The sequence below is a fragment of the Vigna unguiculata genome, chromosome 10, assembly GCF_037176805.1.
Source record: "Vigna unguiculata cultivar grain cowpea cultivar isolate G323 ecotype 2 chromosome 10, ASM3717680v1, whole genome shotgun sequence".
NCBI classification, from domain to species: domain Eukaryota; kingdom Viridiplantae; phylum Streptophyta; class Magnoliopsida; order Fabales; family Fabaceae; genus Vigna; species Vigna unguiculata.
The window spans coordinates 2,167,117-2,184,182 of record NC_140801.1 but is presented as its reverse complement, the minus strand read 5'-3'; the positions used below and the strand labels follow the sequence as shown (position 1 = coordinate 2,184,182).

The 17,066-nt window shown below is 33.6% G+C and overlaps 1 protein-coding gene across 2 annotated transcripts in view; it reads left to right on the top strand.

The window, feature by feature from the left end:
- The first annotated feature begins 212 nt into the window (after positions 1–212).
- The window catches only part of NAD-ME1 (NAD-dependent malic enzyme 1), a 36,785-nt gene continuing 19,931 nt past the window's right edge, over positions 213–17,066 (top strand). Inside the window, exons 1-6 of one of the 2 annotated variants that reach the window (XM_028051578.2) lie at positions 213–517; positions 2,369–2,465; positions 7,542–7,660; positions 10,740–10,907; positions 12,149–12,277; positions 12,720–12,780. In XM_028051578.2, coding sequence (XP_027907379.1) covers positions 353–517; positions 2,369–2,465; positions 7,542–7,660; positions 10,740–10,907; positions 12,149–12,277; positions 12,720–12,780 — 739 coding nt within the window. In that variant the 5' untranslated portion in view covers positions 213–352. The remainder of the gene's footprint in view (positions 518–2,368; positions 2,466–7,541; positions 7,661–10,739; positions 10,908–12,148; positions 12,278–12,719; positions 12,781–17,066) is intronic. The other variant, XM_085668295.1, reaches the window with a different exon arrangement.

Here is a 17,066-nt window from a genome sequence, read left to right as displayed (position 1 = left end):
GGTTGTCAATGTCGTTGGAGCTGTTAGTTAAAGTGTGACCAAATAGTTATATAAAGCTCTTAACATAAATCTAAAGGAAGAAAGTAAATTAATTAATTTTAAATAAATAAAATTAGGATAAAGTTGGAACATTTATAAATAGTAAAACTAAATTAAAAAAAAAGACAAATAACAAGATATTAAAAAAAAAAAACAGTCCCCACACCCAACCTGCCCAATTCAATTCTGAGAAAGCGCCATTGGTCGTTTTGTCAAATTTCGCAACGCTATTCATTTCAACACAAATAAGTGGGAGTACGCGAGTCACTGAATTCATAGCGCCATTCATCAGATCTCGTTCTTGCAGAGTCAAATGGCGATGTTGTTGAAGCACGTGAGGGCGTCGTCGTCGCTGCTGAAGCAGCACGTGACCCGCGCGCACCTGCTTTCGCGGCCGTTCACCACGACCGAGGGCCACCGTCCCTCCATCGTCCACAAACGCAGCCTCGACATCCTCCACGATCCTTGGTTCAATAAAGTATTTCTCTCTTTTTCGATTTTCTATTTATGTTTTGGAAAAATCGATGAGATTATGATGATTTCGATTGTATAAGTTGTTTTGAATAGAAAATAAGCTAGTTCGCGCACGTAACTATTTGTTTTTGAAATTTTAATAGGTGATTAATAGTTTTGCAATTTGTTTACGCATTGTTTGGGTGAATATCTTGAGCATTTGGTAATTTGAAGGTCTAGATATGTTCAAGCTTCGGATTGACTTTATTTAAATAAACTTATCCATGAACAATTACACATTAAAAAAATAAGGAGGCAAAATGAATTGCGTTTGTGGAGTTTTTATAGGTTAAAACCATCTTATATACCTTATTTTTATTGAGGTTATCTGGTTTGTTCTGTCCAAAAGCTGAAGTACATAATTTAGTTTTAGTTTATAGGAGATGTTTAATTCATTTTTCTTTTTCTGTAAGCGCTTTTGGAGAAGTATTAAGACTGGTTCCTAGATCATGAAAATAAGCTTAAAACAGCTTACATTAGTTTTAGATATTTTTATAAGTTCTCCAAACTAGCATAAAATGATTTACAAATGCCTATTATTATAGAGAAGTTCAAATAAGGAGTAAATAAGTATAGCCTAATGAGATCCCAGTCAGAATAATCTAATTGAGGCTTCGGTGTTGCTAAGTTAATCCAGACACCATTTTTTTTTTCTAAATTTAAGAGGTGGCGAACAATTTTTGAATTTTAATTAGTCATTGTGTGCTGAATAACTTAAATCAAGTAACAGTTTGAAGTTAAGCTTCAAGTTATGGATCATTAAAATAAAATTAAAATGGCTCATATGGTTTTAGATATTGTTTGAGTTAGACTCCTTTGGATAATTTTTTCTATAGACACTTACAGGAGAAAAAAATAAGTTTCTCTTATGAACTTAGAATAATATATGCACTTAAGCTTTTAGAGAAGTTAAATGAAATATCTTCAATAAAGGTTAAGTGCATAAGTCAATTTTAGTTTGTAGGAGAAACTCAATTCATTTTACTTTATTATTTACAATTTAAGTGCGTATGAGAAATGCTCTGCAAATGCTTATTATCACAGATGAGTCCAAATAAGATGAAAATAAGTGCTGCCACCCTCTTTAGTCATGATAATTTAATTAAGTCTTCAGTGATTCTATTCTTTCAGGTAGGCTGTTTCTTACTTTCATAATGCTGCTTGCTTATTTTTGTTACTTTTATCTTAATTTGAAGTTTTCAATTTGTTTAATAAATGCTTTGGGAATGCGCTGTTGCTTAGAGCAAGTTTGAAGTAATTTTATTTATTTTTGTTAGCTTGTTTTGTAATTTTGTTTATATGAAATGGACTTTTTGTGTGTATAGTTTGAGGCATTGTGTATGTTCCTGGTCATGGGTCTTTTTAGGTGGGTTTCCTCTTTGGTATGATCTGTGATAAATAGGTAGGTTATTTAATGTAAACTAGTTTAAACCGGTAGCAGTTCTGATTGGGTTATTAGTAACAAGTTTGTAGGAGTTGAAGATGAACGTGGTTGATGCAGTTGCTATTGCATTTGAAACTAGGCACAACCCATTTCTTATAACTTGACCCAAGTTATTCTTTAGAGTCTATAATCCATAAATGAATCATCCTTGTTTTCTGCTTGTTTACTTGAGGCTAGAAAGTGGTCATGAATTCTTATATTTCCTGCATTCTTATATTTCAGTCTAGTATGTTTTTATGTGCCGGATTGTTAAATTTAAGCTTTTGATATTGAGTTTTTGCATCACCTTTTCTTCCTTTCGTGGGTATTTTCTTGTTTCCGATAAACTTCTATATAATTTAGTATTTTATTAACTTTGATGTTTAAAATTAGGGAACAGCTTTTTCCATGACAGAACGAGACCGTCTTGATCTACGTGGACTGCTTCCCCCAAATGTTATGTCTCCTGACCTACAGATTGAACGCTTCAGTATGTTTTTCTATTTTCTGTAGTCTTAGGCCAATGTTATCAAATCCATGTTGCTGTGCTTGGTGGTAGTTTTGTTTTCGCATAATGTTGAGAGTGGTGTTAATGATTTAGATCCATCCTTCATTTTTCCATTAAATGGGAATTAGGTAGGTCAGGTTATTCAAATCAAGGATTCTGCCATGGTTCGTTTATCTATTGGTTCATGGTACCTTTCATAATAAATAAAATGATTTTTTTTTAAAATAATTTGACTTTTTTGTGTAATAGTAACACTTTGTCTTGTGATATATTCTGTTTAGGTGTTTTAACATGTTTATAAAAGTACAGGCATTTGTTTTTCTATGTTCAGTGTCTTGAATGTGGTGTGTTGGTTGTCTACTCTCTCCACAATGAGTTGGTCAATTTCAATACTGTGCAAGAGAAAGGGAGCATGACATGTCAATAGTTCACTTTGTACATATGAATTTGAATGTTGTATGGAGAAGGTTTTACATTTGTCATATAAGATAGGTTCAGTTTCTTCTCAGTGATATTCACCTTGATGATACCTTTTTAGTAGTTTCTTCGTGACATTTAGAGGGATTGACAAATTGATTTTGTTTTTTCTGATCTTGTGTTTTTGGTTGTCATATTATGTAATAATCTTTTTTTTAGGGTTAAGTACACATAACTCTTAGATTTAATGAAACTACATAAACCCTCTTTCTTTTTTTTTGAAGTTACCTTGACCACCCTTGTAAATAAAATCAAGAGTGGTTAATGTTTTCTAAAAAAAAATATTCGAGAAGTTTTTAAGTTTCTAGGAATGCTTTGGAAGTCCTGCATCAATTAGAGATAAAACTAATTTACAATATATAAATGGGTGCAAACCTCACCTTACAAGTCGGTTTTGTAAAGTTAAGTTAGTTTTAAAGTTCACTTTTTAACATGATATCAGAGCAATGAGTTAAAGTCTATCCTAGCAAAATTTGTTGTTTGTTGGGTCTATTGTTCCACCCCCTATCAAACCACCTATTAATGTCTAATTTTATGCTCGAGATGTATATGTCTCGGCTTGAGAGGGTATGTTGGAAGTTCTAATTCAACTAGAGATAAAACCAATTTACAATGTATAAGTGGGTGAAAACCTCACCTTACAAACCAGTTTTGTAAGATTGAGTTAGGCTTAAAGTCCATTTCTTAACACTAAGAGATTAGTTTGTTACATATGTTATGGTATAAAATCGTCCTTCGCTTTTATTTTGTTTCCATGCCCCTCAATTGCTCTGTAGATAATTTTTGTTACAAATATATAGAGATTGAATTGCTATGTATTTTTGAAACACTGTGATTTGCTCTTTTGTTCTATTTTAAAACTTTATTATATGAAATGGTAAATAATGAGGTGTTGTTGTGTTACTGCTTTGGACTGCGTGAAACAGTTCAAGGAGAACTCCTTTAATTGCCTTATTTTTTGTTTTCTTTTACTAATTTCATTTTAAATATTTTGTTGTTATGTTTCTTCTTTGAGTTTCTACAATAAGTGATCTAGAGGCTGGTGCTAAATGTATTGCATATTTTTGCCCATTTATGCTGAAACTTTTTAGCATCTAGCCGAAATATAATGGCAGACAGTCAGTGTTATCAAATTTCGGTCATGGTGGAAACCGGTAACAGGTTTCCAAGCTACTGCCACAATAAGGCGTGGCGAATCGGATTTACCATGTGGGTAAACCTGTTTTACCTTGCTGCCCAGGTGTGCCTATTAGGTTAAATTAGATGTTATTGGGCCTGACCCAATCCATGTGTTTTAAACCAATTGGCTCATCTAGATTACTTTCTTTGTTAATCAAATATTTTCCAGACCATTGTATTGCTTTCACTCAAGGTGAATACATTTAAGAATTGCTTCACAAAATACATATGGTAGATGCTCATTCCATTTCTTCTCTTATGGTTTTTAATTGCAAATTATCTAAATTTGGGGATGATCTCTTTCATATCCTACTTCTATACTGCTTAGTGATAGGTACTCAACAATATACCACTTTCACTAGGCCAAAAATCAACTTTGTTGTCAATATAGTTTATCAATTTATGCCCAAATAAATGGAATCTCATTGGCTTGTGGTTAAATGAATTGTAAGGTATCTTAAGGGTACTTTGTCTCATGGACTACATCTTCGGTCTGCATCTCTAGCATGTCTATGTCACTTAAAGGCTTTTTTTGGTTGATTAAGCATCTGAAGTTGATGACTATCATCCTACTTCAGGTGCAACCATATAATATCCTGCTCCCGATATAATATCTTGGTCGTCCCACAGGTAGAAAGTTAATGCTCCCTCCAGTAATTTCAATGCTTTGCAATTTGACATACATCACATTTAAATGACTCAATGAACTCTTTGGTGAACAAGGAAGGGAACATAGACTTTAAAACAGAAAATGACGGATGTCCTAGACGACAGTGGAGAAGCCAAATTTGAGAAGACTCAAAAGAAGTGCAAGACTGGAGACAAGAGGTAGTTGTTTGCCTACCGATACTATTCTTAGTTTCCAAGTTGTTAAAGCAATACAATCCTCCCTGTTCCTTAACAACTCCAATCGTCTTCCCCGTGGCAAGATCTTGAAAAGTACAATGAGTGGGAAAGAAGGTTATGGAACAATTTAGGTCATGAGTAAGCTTTCGAACGGAAATAAGGTTATTAGATAGTTTTGGAACATAAAGGACATCTTTAAGACTAAGGGATGGCAAAAGAGAAACATTTCCACGTCCATGTATTGGGATATGGGTCCCATTGGCAATAGTAATGTGGTTATCAGAAAGAGTAACAAATGACATTAAAAGAGATGAATGAGGGGTCATATGGTCTGTTGCACCAGAGTCAAGAACCCAAGAGTCCTTACATATAGTTCTAGAAACATTAAAAGAAGAGTTAGAGTTCTTACCAGTCATGGTTAGAGAGCAAGTAGCAGAAGGTGGCTTACTTATTGACTCCATAAGAGTTTTTAGACATTCAATCTCAGCACGTAGTGTAGGCATTCCTTCCTCAATTGAAGAGGAAGAAGGTGTCTTGTCAAGATTTTCAGAATCTGAAGAGGCCTGATAAGCTTTCCTTGAGGGTTGTCCTTTAATTTTGCTAGACGATTGAGAGCTTTCTCCTTTCCATGTAGCTTGAAGCAAGTGTCCTTGGTGTGACCAAATTTCTTACAATGAGAGCACCAATGCTCTTCCTTACCTCTTAAGCTAAGATTTGAATTCCCAGGTTTGGAAGTCTTTCCGGAAAACATGGCAGCTCCTTCGGTGGAGGTCTCATTCATAATCATGACCATTCGACGAGCCTCCTCACCTCGAACAATGAAGAAGACTTCAGAAAGAGAAGGAAGTCTTTCCTTCCCAAGAATTTGAGCCCTAACAGGGTCATATTTAGGATTCAATCCTGATAAGAACTTAAATATCCGAGATCGTTAAACAAACTGAGCAAGAGTAATAGCATCTTTGCTATTTTCAAGCTTCAAGTTTTGATACTAGTCCAACTCAATCCACAAACCCTTCAACTTTCCATAATATTCTGAAACAAAGAGAGTTCCTTGCCTGACACCAAAGATCTTGCTTTCTAATTCGTAGCACGTAGAGATGTCCTGTCGCATAGAATAGGTAGTTGCAAGGTCCTCCCAAATTTCACGGGCACTAGAGTAGAACATATAATTTTTACTGATTTCTGTAGTCATGGATCCCCATAACCATGTAATGATTCATGAGTCATCATTATCCCAAATCTGAAAATTGGGATTATTTGGGGAAATGGCCTCTCCTTCAATATGATTGAGTCTTCCCGTACCCTTTAGTGTGCGTCTGATAAATTGAGCCCATTGGAGATAATTTCGACCATTAAGGCGGTTGTCATCCGACAATTGTGGAAGATCGACATTGCTTAGTGGAGTTGCCATGCCAAAAAAAATAAAATAAATAACAGTAGCGACAATAGCAGTGATGCAACAACAGCGACAACAGCGGTGATGCAGCAGCGTCAACGACAGTAATGATGCAGCAGAGGACAACGACAGTGATGCAGTAGCAACAATGACAAAACCACAACTTGGGGTACTTCAGGCAACCCAATAATAAAAGAAATGGCTGCACTTCGGACAACACTAATGAGAACCGTAACTAAGACGGAAAAGAAGAAATGCAGAAGCAGGGCTCCCTAGATCGGGAGCTCTGATACCAACTTCAAAGGAATAATTTGAAAGAAAGAGGAATTTACTGTATTGTTAATTCACACAAAACAGTACATCAACTTCTCTATTTATAGAGATCTCAAACCTAAAAGTAATAATTACAAGAGATCTCTAGAATCTTCTAAGAGCTTCTAATAACTTCTAATAACTTCTAATAATAGTTTTGATATACTATCAACATCTTTTAATATTGCATTTAATATTCAACTAACAACACAAAGGTTGTGTACAAAAGATTGGTTCAGACTTCTACTGAACTGACATAGGTTTTTGCTTTGCTCACTGGATCGAAAGTTCCATTTACTATTCTAGCTCTTCTTTGTGATGGTCAAGTGTTATGTCTATTGGTCGTAATGTGGTGTTTCATAGCGACACCAAAACACATTGAGATTGATGTTTTCTTTTGTGGGAGAAAAGGTTATGACCTACCAATTTTCTATCTATCTCATTGCAGTCCTGAATCATCGCCTTGTTTTTTTTTTTCTTTTCTTAGAGGAAGCCTAATGTGAAGTGTTTTTCTTCTGAAACCCCCTTGAGTTTGAGGGGGTTATGTGAATTAGTTAGAGTTGTTATTGCTAACATCCCTTTGTTGTATCAATTAAATAAAGCTATTAGTCATGACTAACGACTACCTTCTTTAATGGAGTTTAGCTATAAATACTCTTGAACCTGTTGTATTGTAAAAGTTAACGAAATGTATACAATTTTGTATGTTCTCATTCTTTCTGATTCACTTTCTTTTAGATGGAAAAACCAGATAAATTTGTGAAGTACTCATCAAAGACCATAAAATTATTTATTATTGTGGTTCCTGTTAGTATTCTACAATTTAACTAAAATTCTTGTGTTAATAGTGGTTGATCTGAAGAGACTTGAAGTTCAAGCAAGAGATGGGCCTTCTGATCCTTATGCATTGGCCAAGTGGCGAATACTTAATCGCTTGCATGACAGGAATGAGACTATGTACTATAAGGTATGTGTACATTCATTGTTTTCTATTGCACTCTTTTGATAACCAACAATTTTATTTTGAAAAATTTGATGACGATTTAGCTGTAAATCAGCCACAACCCTTACTAAGGTTACCCTCTAACTTATAAAATTACAACTACATAGATTATTAAGACAAAATATAAGTGCAATTGCCATGCAAGGTTTTTTACTATGACATTTCTATTTTATTTTTAGAGTTCAATGGCAAGTAAATTTTGATTCAATCTGCATCCCTTATCAACATTATGAGTTTTTTGTTGGAGTTTGAGTTAGGCTCTACTAGGGTAATTTGTGTTGGATATGTCATTGACTAAAGGTAAGAACAATTTACAGTATATAAGTGGGTGTAAACCTTATCTTACAAACCGATTTTGTAGGGTTGAGTTAGGTTTGAAGTCCACTTCTTAAGATGATATCAAAGCCATTTAGAGTCCATCCTAGTGAGATTTGTTGTTTGTTGGGTCTATCATACCACTCTCTATCAGGCTGCTAATAGACCGCCCACAAATATATAGTTATATGCTCGAGATGTAGATGTGTTGTTATGAGGGGTATGTGTTGGAGATTCCACATTGACTAGAAATAATGACAATTTACAAGATATAAGTGGGAGCAAACCTTACTTCACAGGCCGATTTTGTAGTGTTGAGTTAAGTTTAAAGTCTACTTAAGAGTTGTAATTACAATTCCTTAAAATTTATAGAAGTTTGTGCATCATTAGCAATGATAACTACTTTTAATGAAAAGATAGGATAAACTAGAACCATTTTCCATTAGAAGTTATTTGAGCGTGGATACGGATACAGACACAGATATGACACAGACACAGACACGAAAATACGGCTAAATTGAAAAAACATGGGACACGGGACACGACATGTATATACATATTATTTTCAAACTTTCAACTAACACATTGTCAACTAACATATAAATGAATCTAATTTATTTATCTAATATAAAAAAAGTGAAAAGTAGTGATAATATAATACTTTTTCCTTATTTTTATAATTATAATAGAACCTTAAGTGATAAATTTACAAGTTTATGAATTTTTTAGAAAATCATTGAATTTGTGGTTATTAATATTGTGTTGGAGTCATGTCAAAATCATATTAAAGACAAAAACATGTCTTTCAAATTGGACACTTTATTAATACGTGTCGTACGAGTGTCATACGAGTGTCGGTGCCGATACGTGTCGGACACGGGACACGCCCATTGATGAGACGTGTCCGGGCTTCATGTGTTGCTCAAGTGAAAGGTCTTGCCGAGGGTGGGGGACCGGTATTTCTTTTTTGAGCAGTAATTTGAGGGACTCCTAAGTTCATTCGGTTCTTGCATTTTTAATTTCTCTTTTGTTTATAGTATGCTTTTGTGTAATATTTTTATTCTTTGATTCTATGCTTTTCTTTTATTTGAATGAAATGTTATTATCAAGATATAAGGGTGATATAAAATAAACTTGTGTGTATTCACAATTGGAAAGGAAAGGGGTTTCTTTCTTGAGTAGTACAGATGGATTGGATAGATATTCATAGTTTATTATTTTATCATAGAGATAAGGAAAATAAGCAATTCTGACATTACAATGTAAGTGAAATCTTTCTGGAGAGCAAGTATAAATTTGGTAAAATAACTAATTTTAATGTGGCTTAGATAAATTGACACTACTATTAAAAAGGGAGTTATCAACCTAACTTAATCTACAAAACCGGATAGTAAGATGAAGTTTGCATCAACTTATATGCTGGAAATTAACTTTATATTTAGTCGATGTGGGATGTCCAACACCCTCCCTTCATGTCGAGGCATATACATTTTTGGCGTGAGATTAAATAGGTATAGGTGGTCGTATAGCGAGTGGCGCTATAGGCTCAACAAATAATTAATTTCGGTAGGATAGATTTTTAAACAAGCTCTGATAATATATTAAGGAATGAATTTTAAGTCTAATTTAATCCTACAAAATTGACTTGAAAGGTAAGGTTTACACGCACTTATATATTATAAATTTGCCTTATCTCTAGTCAATGTGAGATTAAACATCTATCATGTATGTGAAAAGATGATTCCCATTATATTAAAAGATTGCAAGGCCTGAAATGTGTTTTGCTTGCTTCTACCTATGAACAAAGTTCTCAAATCCAATGTTTGCATTTAGAATATGTTCTTTTATGGTGCTCATGTGAACTGGTGCTACGTCAGATAAAGAAGGTCTGGTCTGATTGTTTGTGATCTTAGCATTGTGATGCGGTGCAGTAGCGGTGACTACTTGTAGATATTCAGATGCCGAAGTTATGTACCACAAACAAAGTGTGTAAGCGAATGGGAAAAATTTACATGGTGAAGCAGTGCACTAGTGTATATAGGAGGTTGGTGGTTCTCCTTTGTCAGCCATTTGTATGTTGGTAGGAGAGCCACATTGAGAATTGTTGGTGAGTAGTTCTCACTATGTCCAATGTTGATGGGACATGATGCCCATGCCCATGCCATAAGTGAACTTGAGGGGTTAGAGAGTTTGAGACTTTGGTACCTTATCAGAAAAAGAAAGGAAAATAAGACAAGGATAAGACAAATGAAAATTGAACTTGTATATTATTTCACTTCATGATAACAAAGAATACAAGCCTAGTATATATAGACTCTAAAACCTTCTGAACAGGTTACAGAAAACAGAAAACTAACATCCAGTTGAATCACTGAATGTTTTTACATCAATATCACTAATATGATGTGTAGCCATTTGTCAGTCAGTTCCAAGCTAGGATGCCAATTCCAAAATGGGTAGTAGCTGGATTGTAGGTTGGGACTGGCTAGTCAGACCTAGGTTATGTTCTGGAGCAGGATATTATTGTATTGATATCAATTAATGAATTATATATATAAAGAAAATTGAAATTTCAGGTATTAGGACTACATTCGTGTCAAAACTAGTATTTTTGTTGGAATTCACATAACTTATGATGAGTAAGAGTTTTATACCGCATCATACTTCTTTTTTGTAACCACAAATTTGTATTGTATATTTTCTTCAATGACATTTCTTGTATTGTTAGGTTTTGATTGCCAAAATAGAGGAATATGCACCTATAGTGTACACTCCAACAGTGGGCCTTGTATGTCAGAACTATAGTGGACTATTTAGAAGACCGAGAGGAATGTACTTCAGTGCCGAGGATCGTGGTGAAATGATGTCTATGGTGTATAACTGGCCAGCTGAGCAGGTTGTTATCTGTTATTTCTGTATAAAATTTTAGGTAGTACTTTTTTATGTGTATCTTAAATGTCAATACTTCACCAATTTGTATTAATGGTTTTAAATGTTCATCTTGTTTTTACAGATGAGCATAATTGTCTTTCAACAATTTGCCTGGAATCATTGTTTCCACTGACTTTTATTTCATCTGTAGATTTAAATTTAATAGACATGTATTAATATAATTTAAATGCATTTACTTTTTTAAATGCTCAAATTGTTTGTTCTTTGAAAATTGAGTTGGAATTAGGCCAGCTCAGATCTTATTCTACTTACCATGTAGTTTGGTCAGGTCTAGGATGTAGTTTCATTTTTACTTTTATCTTGTACATCCATGTAAATCTTAGAAACTAAGAATTGAAATGAGAAGAAAATGAGATGTTGTCGAGTAAGATGAAAGGAGCAACAAATAGGAGAAAAGTCTCTCCGCCACAGATTTCCACTTCAAAAGGATTTTTTGGAATAGTATTAGAAGACACATTAGAGATAAATGAAAAATATGATGGAGACGTTTGAAAAAATATTAAATTGAATGAGAAGATTCTAGAGATCAAGAGTATTGTTACAAGTTGTTAAAAGATTCTGGAGATCTCTCTTTAATTAATACTTTAGCATCAGAATTCTCTATATATAGAGGCTAATTTAGTGTTTTAACTCAATCAATTGAATAAAGTATTCTTTGATTCAGACACCACATGGCATAACTACTCGTGGTTGCTCCTATTAAACATTATTTCAATATTGAACAAACTGAATGCATAGCAGCACTGTCACAAAGGTGTAACATCCTTGCAGTTTCACACAACTGCCTGAATAATAACCCTTTCAAATGGTCAGTTTCTGATTATTATCCAATGGATCAGTTTCTAGAGTTTCCATTGTTGTCGAAGTATTGCTTTATTATAATGTGAAAGAGAGAATTATTGTGAGAATTTGTACTAATGTTTTTTAGCTAGACACAAATATTGTTAAATAATATATTTAAGTATAACTGTTCCTATTTCTTTTTCATGTGCTGATTGCAAGATTTTGTCATATAATAGATACATGTAGCAATTTATTTTTTAATAATATTGAATGACTAATATCGTTGCCAACACTTGAATATACTTGAAAATGTGACATTTTCACCTTTTATTGGAGTTGTTTCCGATTTATGACCTAAGTCACAGACTAATTTGTTTAAGTGTCGTTTGATATTTTTTTCAGGTTGATATGATTGTAGTAACTGATGGGAGCAGAATCCTGGGACTTGGAGATCTTGGAGTTCAAGGAATTGGAATTGCCATTGGGAAGCTTGATCTATATGTTGCTGCTGCTGGGATAAATCCTCAAAGGGTACATTGTTGTTCAATGTTTTATTATTTCCTTTGTTATGTTTTTGATAACGATGATATCTCAGAGTTGTTTGGTAAATGCTGTGATCAATTGTACTTAAATAGCCGTACTGGGCTGCTAACATTTTCATCCTCAAATTCTTTTCTATTGGCTATGCCTTAACATAAAAAATTTCTAGTAAATGGTTCTTCCATTGGAGTATTATTATTTTGTGCTTAATTGAACAATAATTTTGTCGTGGCTTCTGGTAGCATTTTTTTTGCCTTTTATTCTGTCTTGAAACCGTTATTTTCTTGCTTAGCTGGCTTGTCTTCTAATAACTATGTTTCTATTTCCTTGGGAACAATACTATGTATTGCACCATTTTTCGACGGTAGTGATAGTACACCATTTCCTTGGGATCAATCACTTATGAGAAACCTTTTTTTTCTTCTTACAATAGGTACTTCCTGTGATGATTGATGTTGGTACTAACAATGAGAAGTTACTTGAAGATCCCTTATGTAAGTGATAGTTCTACATTCATTCAATGATAGTGTTGTATAGGACTTATGTAGAAGTCACATCATTGCATTAAAATATTGTCCATCTGATGATAATTGGGATCCAACTTAGTTAAGAAAGGACTCATTAATAGATTGGAGTTGATTAATTGTTAGACTTAGGAGTATATATGTGATAGAAAAGAACCGGCTCTTTATTAGCAATTCTATATTAGAAAGGGGTAGATCTTGAACCATCAAGTTTACCCTGATGATGCGGTTTTAAATCTACCCCTGTTTGGTTTTTTTGCCTCAGTTTGTGTGTCTGCTTTGGAAGAGCACTGTTTACGATACCATTCACATTTCTGTTTTCTCCTCTTACTTCGGATATGTATTTTATTAGCAAATAAATTTCTTCTTTTTGGCATGGCAATCCCACAAAACAGTGCTGGTTTTCTACACTTGGCCGATGATAACTATCTAAATGGTCAAACTCATCTCCAATGGCCTCAATTTATTAGACGCACATTGAAGGATACAAGTAGGCTTAACTATATTGAAGGGTGTTATAATATAATCGGTGGTTACAAATTTCTAGGAGATCAACGGTTACATAATATCGTAAATTAGAGTGATTGATTCCATATTATTATGTACATTTATTGTAATTGATTCTATTCAATAGTATAAATACATATTGTGTGCTCTGCATTATACACACAATACGTTCAAAACATATGCAATTCTATAAAGGGGAAACCATTTCCCAAGAAAACCATGACTTTCAAAATTTGGACAATTATGACTCAAATTATCTCACGGCTATTGGAATCCTTCAGTACAAAGATTAGTCAAAATTATACTCCAGTGCCAGAGAAATAAGGGAAGACCTTGGAAATAATTATTGCATGGGATAGGACACCTCTACTTATTTGGAGTTAGAAAATAAGATCTTAGGTGCCAAATAAGGTGCTCTCTATGCAGAATATTGTGGAATATTGAAAGGTCTACGGATTTAGTTGGACCAATATCAGAATTTGAGGCTTGGAAATAAGAGGGTTGTTGCTACTCTTGCTCAATTTTATTGAATGATCCTGAATATTTAAGTTCTTAGCTGGATTAAACCATGAACATGACTCTGTTAGGACACATTCTTGGAAGGAAAAATTCCCTCTCTTTCTCTTCTACATTGTGCAAGGTGAAGAGACTTAGCAAATGGTTATAATGAATAAACCCTTCATTGAAGGAGCTGCCTTGGTTTTGGGAAAGGCTTTCAAACTTCAGACCCGGTCCCTGGAAACATCTAACTCAACTAAAAAGGCAAGGAGAATTGTTGGTGCTCTCATTGTAAGAAATCTTGTCACAACATGGAAACTTGCTTGAAGTTACATGGAAAGAAGACTCTCATTTGTTTGGCAGAACTAAAAGGCCAGTTCTCAAGGAAGGTTGATCAGGTAATTTTTGATTTTGAAAATTTCGGCAGGGTTCCTTCATCTTCTTCAATTGAAGAATGCATGCCTGCTCTACATATTGATGTTGAATGCCAAAAAGTTCTTTTTGATTCCATCAATAAGCCATCTTTTGGTACTTGGTCTCTAACAATGATTGGTGAGAATTTCAATTCCTCTTTTAATGTTTCTAAAACTATGTGTGGACTTTTGGGTTCTTAACTCTAGTGCAACTAACCGTATAACCACATTACTATTGCCAATAGACTTGTGTACTAATAACTTAATGTGGCAATGTTTCACTTTGGCCATGTCTTAGCATTAAAGATGTCCTTCATGCTCCAAAACTTTCTAATAACCTTGTTTCAGTTCAAAAACTTACTCCTAATCTAAATTGTTCTACAACTCTGTTTTCCCTATCATTGTGTTTTTCTGGAACTCGTCACATGAAGGCTGATTGAAATTGTTAAGGAGCAAGGATGGTTGTATTGCCTAAAAACTTGATAATTAAGGATAGTATCAATAGACAACAATTATCTACTTTTTCTATTCTTATTCTACTTTTGAATCCTCTCAAATTTGACTTCTTCGTAGTCATCTAAGACATCTTTCCTTTCATGTTCTAATTCTAAACCTAATATTTTATTCTTTATTTTCTAAAGAGACTTTTCAGTTATTCAAGTGTGGTGTACTCAATTTGCAAAACACCATTATGCTACATATCCTCCTAGTATTACAAAAGGTGTTAATCCTTTTGATTTGGTTCATTTTGATGTTGGGTGTTGGCATCAAATTATAGAATATTTGGTGCTAAATAATTTGTCACTTTTATTGATGAAATTTTTTATTATGGAGTAAAATTTTGAAGTTTATACTTTCTTTGTCAAATTCTTCTGCATGATAGACACATAATTTGGAAAGTTAATTCAATACTTGTGTTCTGATAATGGGAGGGAATATATATCATTGCATGTCTAAATGCCTTTTTGAATATGGTATTGTTCATAAACTTACTTGTGTGGATACACCACAACAAAATGACATTTTTGAAAGAAAAGACTTGAGATCAAAGTGAAGAAGATTTAGAATGAATTTGAGGGAATGAGTTCTTTCCTCTTAGATTTTCATATTTATAGTAGTTTGAGATCAGATACAATGGATGAGAAGAAGAAAGAGAACTCTAGAAGATGCTCCTAGGAACTAGTTCTAAAGCATGCTCCTGGATACTAGGTCCAACACATAGTACAATAAATCATATTTAAGACTATTTAATCTAACGAAAAGAACATGTATCTTCTTGAAGTTACTTAAGCCTTTCTTTTTCAAATGACGGTCCTTGAATCTTATTGAGAAGAGATTGTTCTTGTTGTTGCCTATCTTATAAACCAATTGCCCTTTTGGGTTATAGGAGGACTTAGTTGTATTGAATCTATATCTTTCTTTTTTCTATTTGTTCCCTTTCTGTCTAGCCTTCAAAATCAGGTTTTTTGATATGTTGTGTGTGTGCATGTTTGTAACCGGTCTCATGGGAAGTTAGATCCTAGAGTTGTTAAATGTATTTTCATTGTTTATTGTGTATGTCTCTAGATATCATAATTACCTTTCAAGATGAAATTTTTTTACCTCTAGGAAGTAACTTTTTTTGTGAAACCAAATCTTTTTACATTCGTTCTCAACTTCAAAGGGAATTTCTATACCTAGAAATTAGTCAAGTTTATCCAACTACTTGAGAGAAAGTTAGAGTGTAACATTGTACAACATGATAGAACTGAACACATTAAAGTGGATAGACATTTTATCAAAGTAAAGCATGACACTAGCTTGATTTTCACCCTATATGTATCTACTCAAGGACAACTTGCATATATACTCACCAAGGAGCTAAACAACATTAACTTTGAGAGAATTATATCCAAGTTGGAAATGGAGAACACTTATTCACCAGCTTGAGGAGGAGTGTTGAGATATTTTAGGAAGTTTTAGATTTTATTTCATCAAGAAATTTTTAGGAAGTTTCAGATTTTATTCTATTGGTTTTAATTTTGTATATTAGTTGTATCTTGGTTTTATTACTGGCATATCATCCACAATCTCAAGGATTTGTTTCCTAGAGTAGGTTGTGCTTGTTTTTGAAATTATCCAATCAATGTACATGTATTAGTTGTATATAATGAGACTGAATAAGAGAGAAATTATTTTCTTCTAATTGTGAGAAATGCCCTTTTTCCTATCGACAATCCCGTTTGTTGTGGTGTTCTCACACAAAATGATTCGTAAATGATACTCTCCTTACTACAAAAGGAATTAAGTTCATGATTAAAATAATCTTTTGTAGTATCAGATCAAATCCTTTTAATGATGACATCCAACCCAAATAATGTCTTACGATTGAGAAAAAATGTTCAACAACAAAGCTGACTTAGGATTTTTGTTATAGAAAGATGACCCATATAACCCTAGTGCAATCATTTATGTAGGTAATTAACATTTAACACTAGATAAATTCGGGATATTTGAGGAACCCAACACATCAATATAAATTAGATAGAAGGGACAACCGTTCATTTTATTACTGAACGAAAAAGATTTAAACACATTATAATGAAGACTCCATATCTAATTTATTATAAAGGGAAGGAAATAACAATTTTATGACCCCAAAAGAAGGATGACCAAGACGAAAATGTTGTAAAAGCATCTTCTCCCTGTTGGTCGTTATTAAATCAGAGGAAGTGGAAAAATTGTTGTTGTTATTGTGTAGTTTTGGGGAAAGATTTGAGTTGTCAAAATGATAGAGGCCATTTCATTCTCTACCATGTTCAATCATCCTCCCCAAATGTTTGTCTTGCAGCATATAAT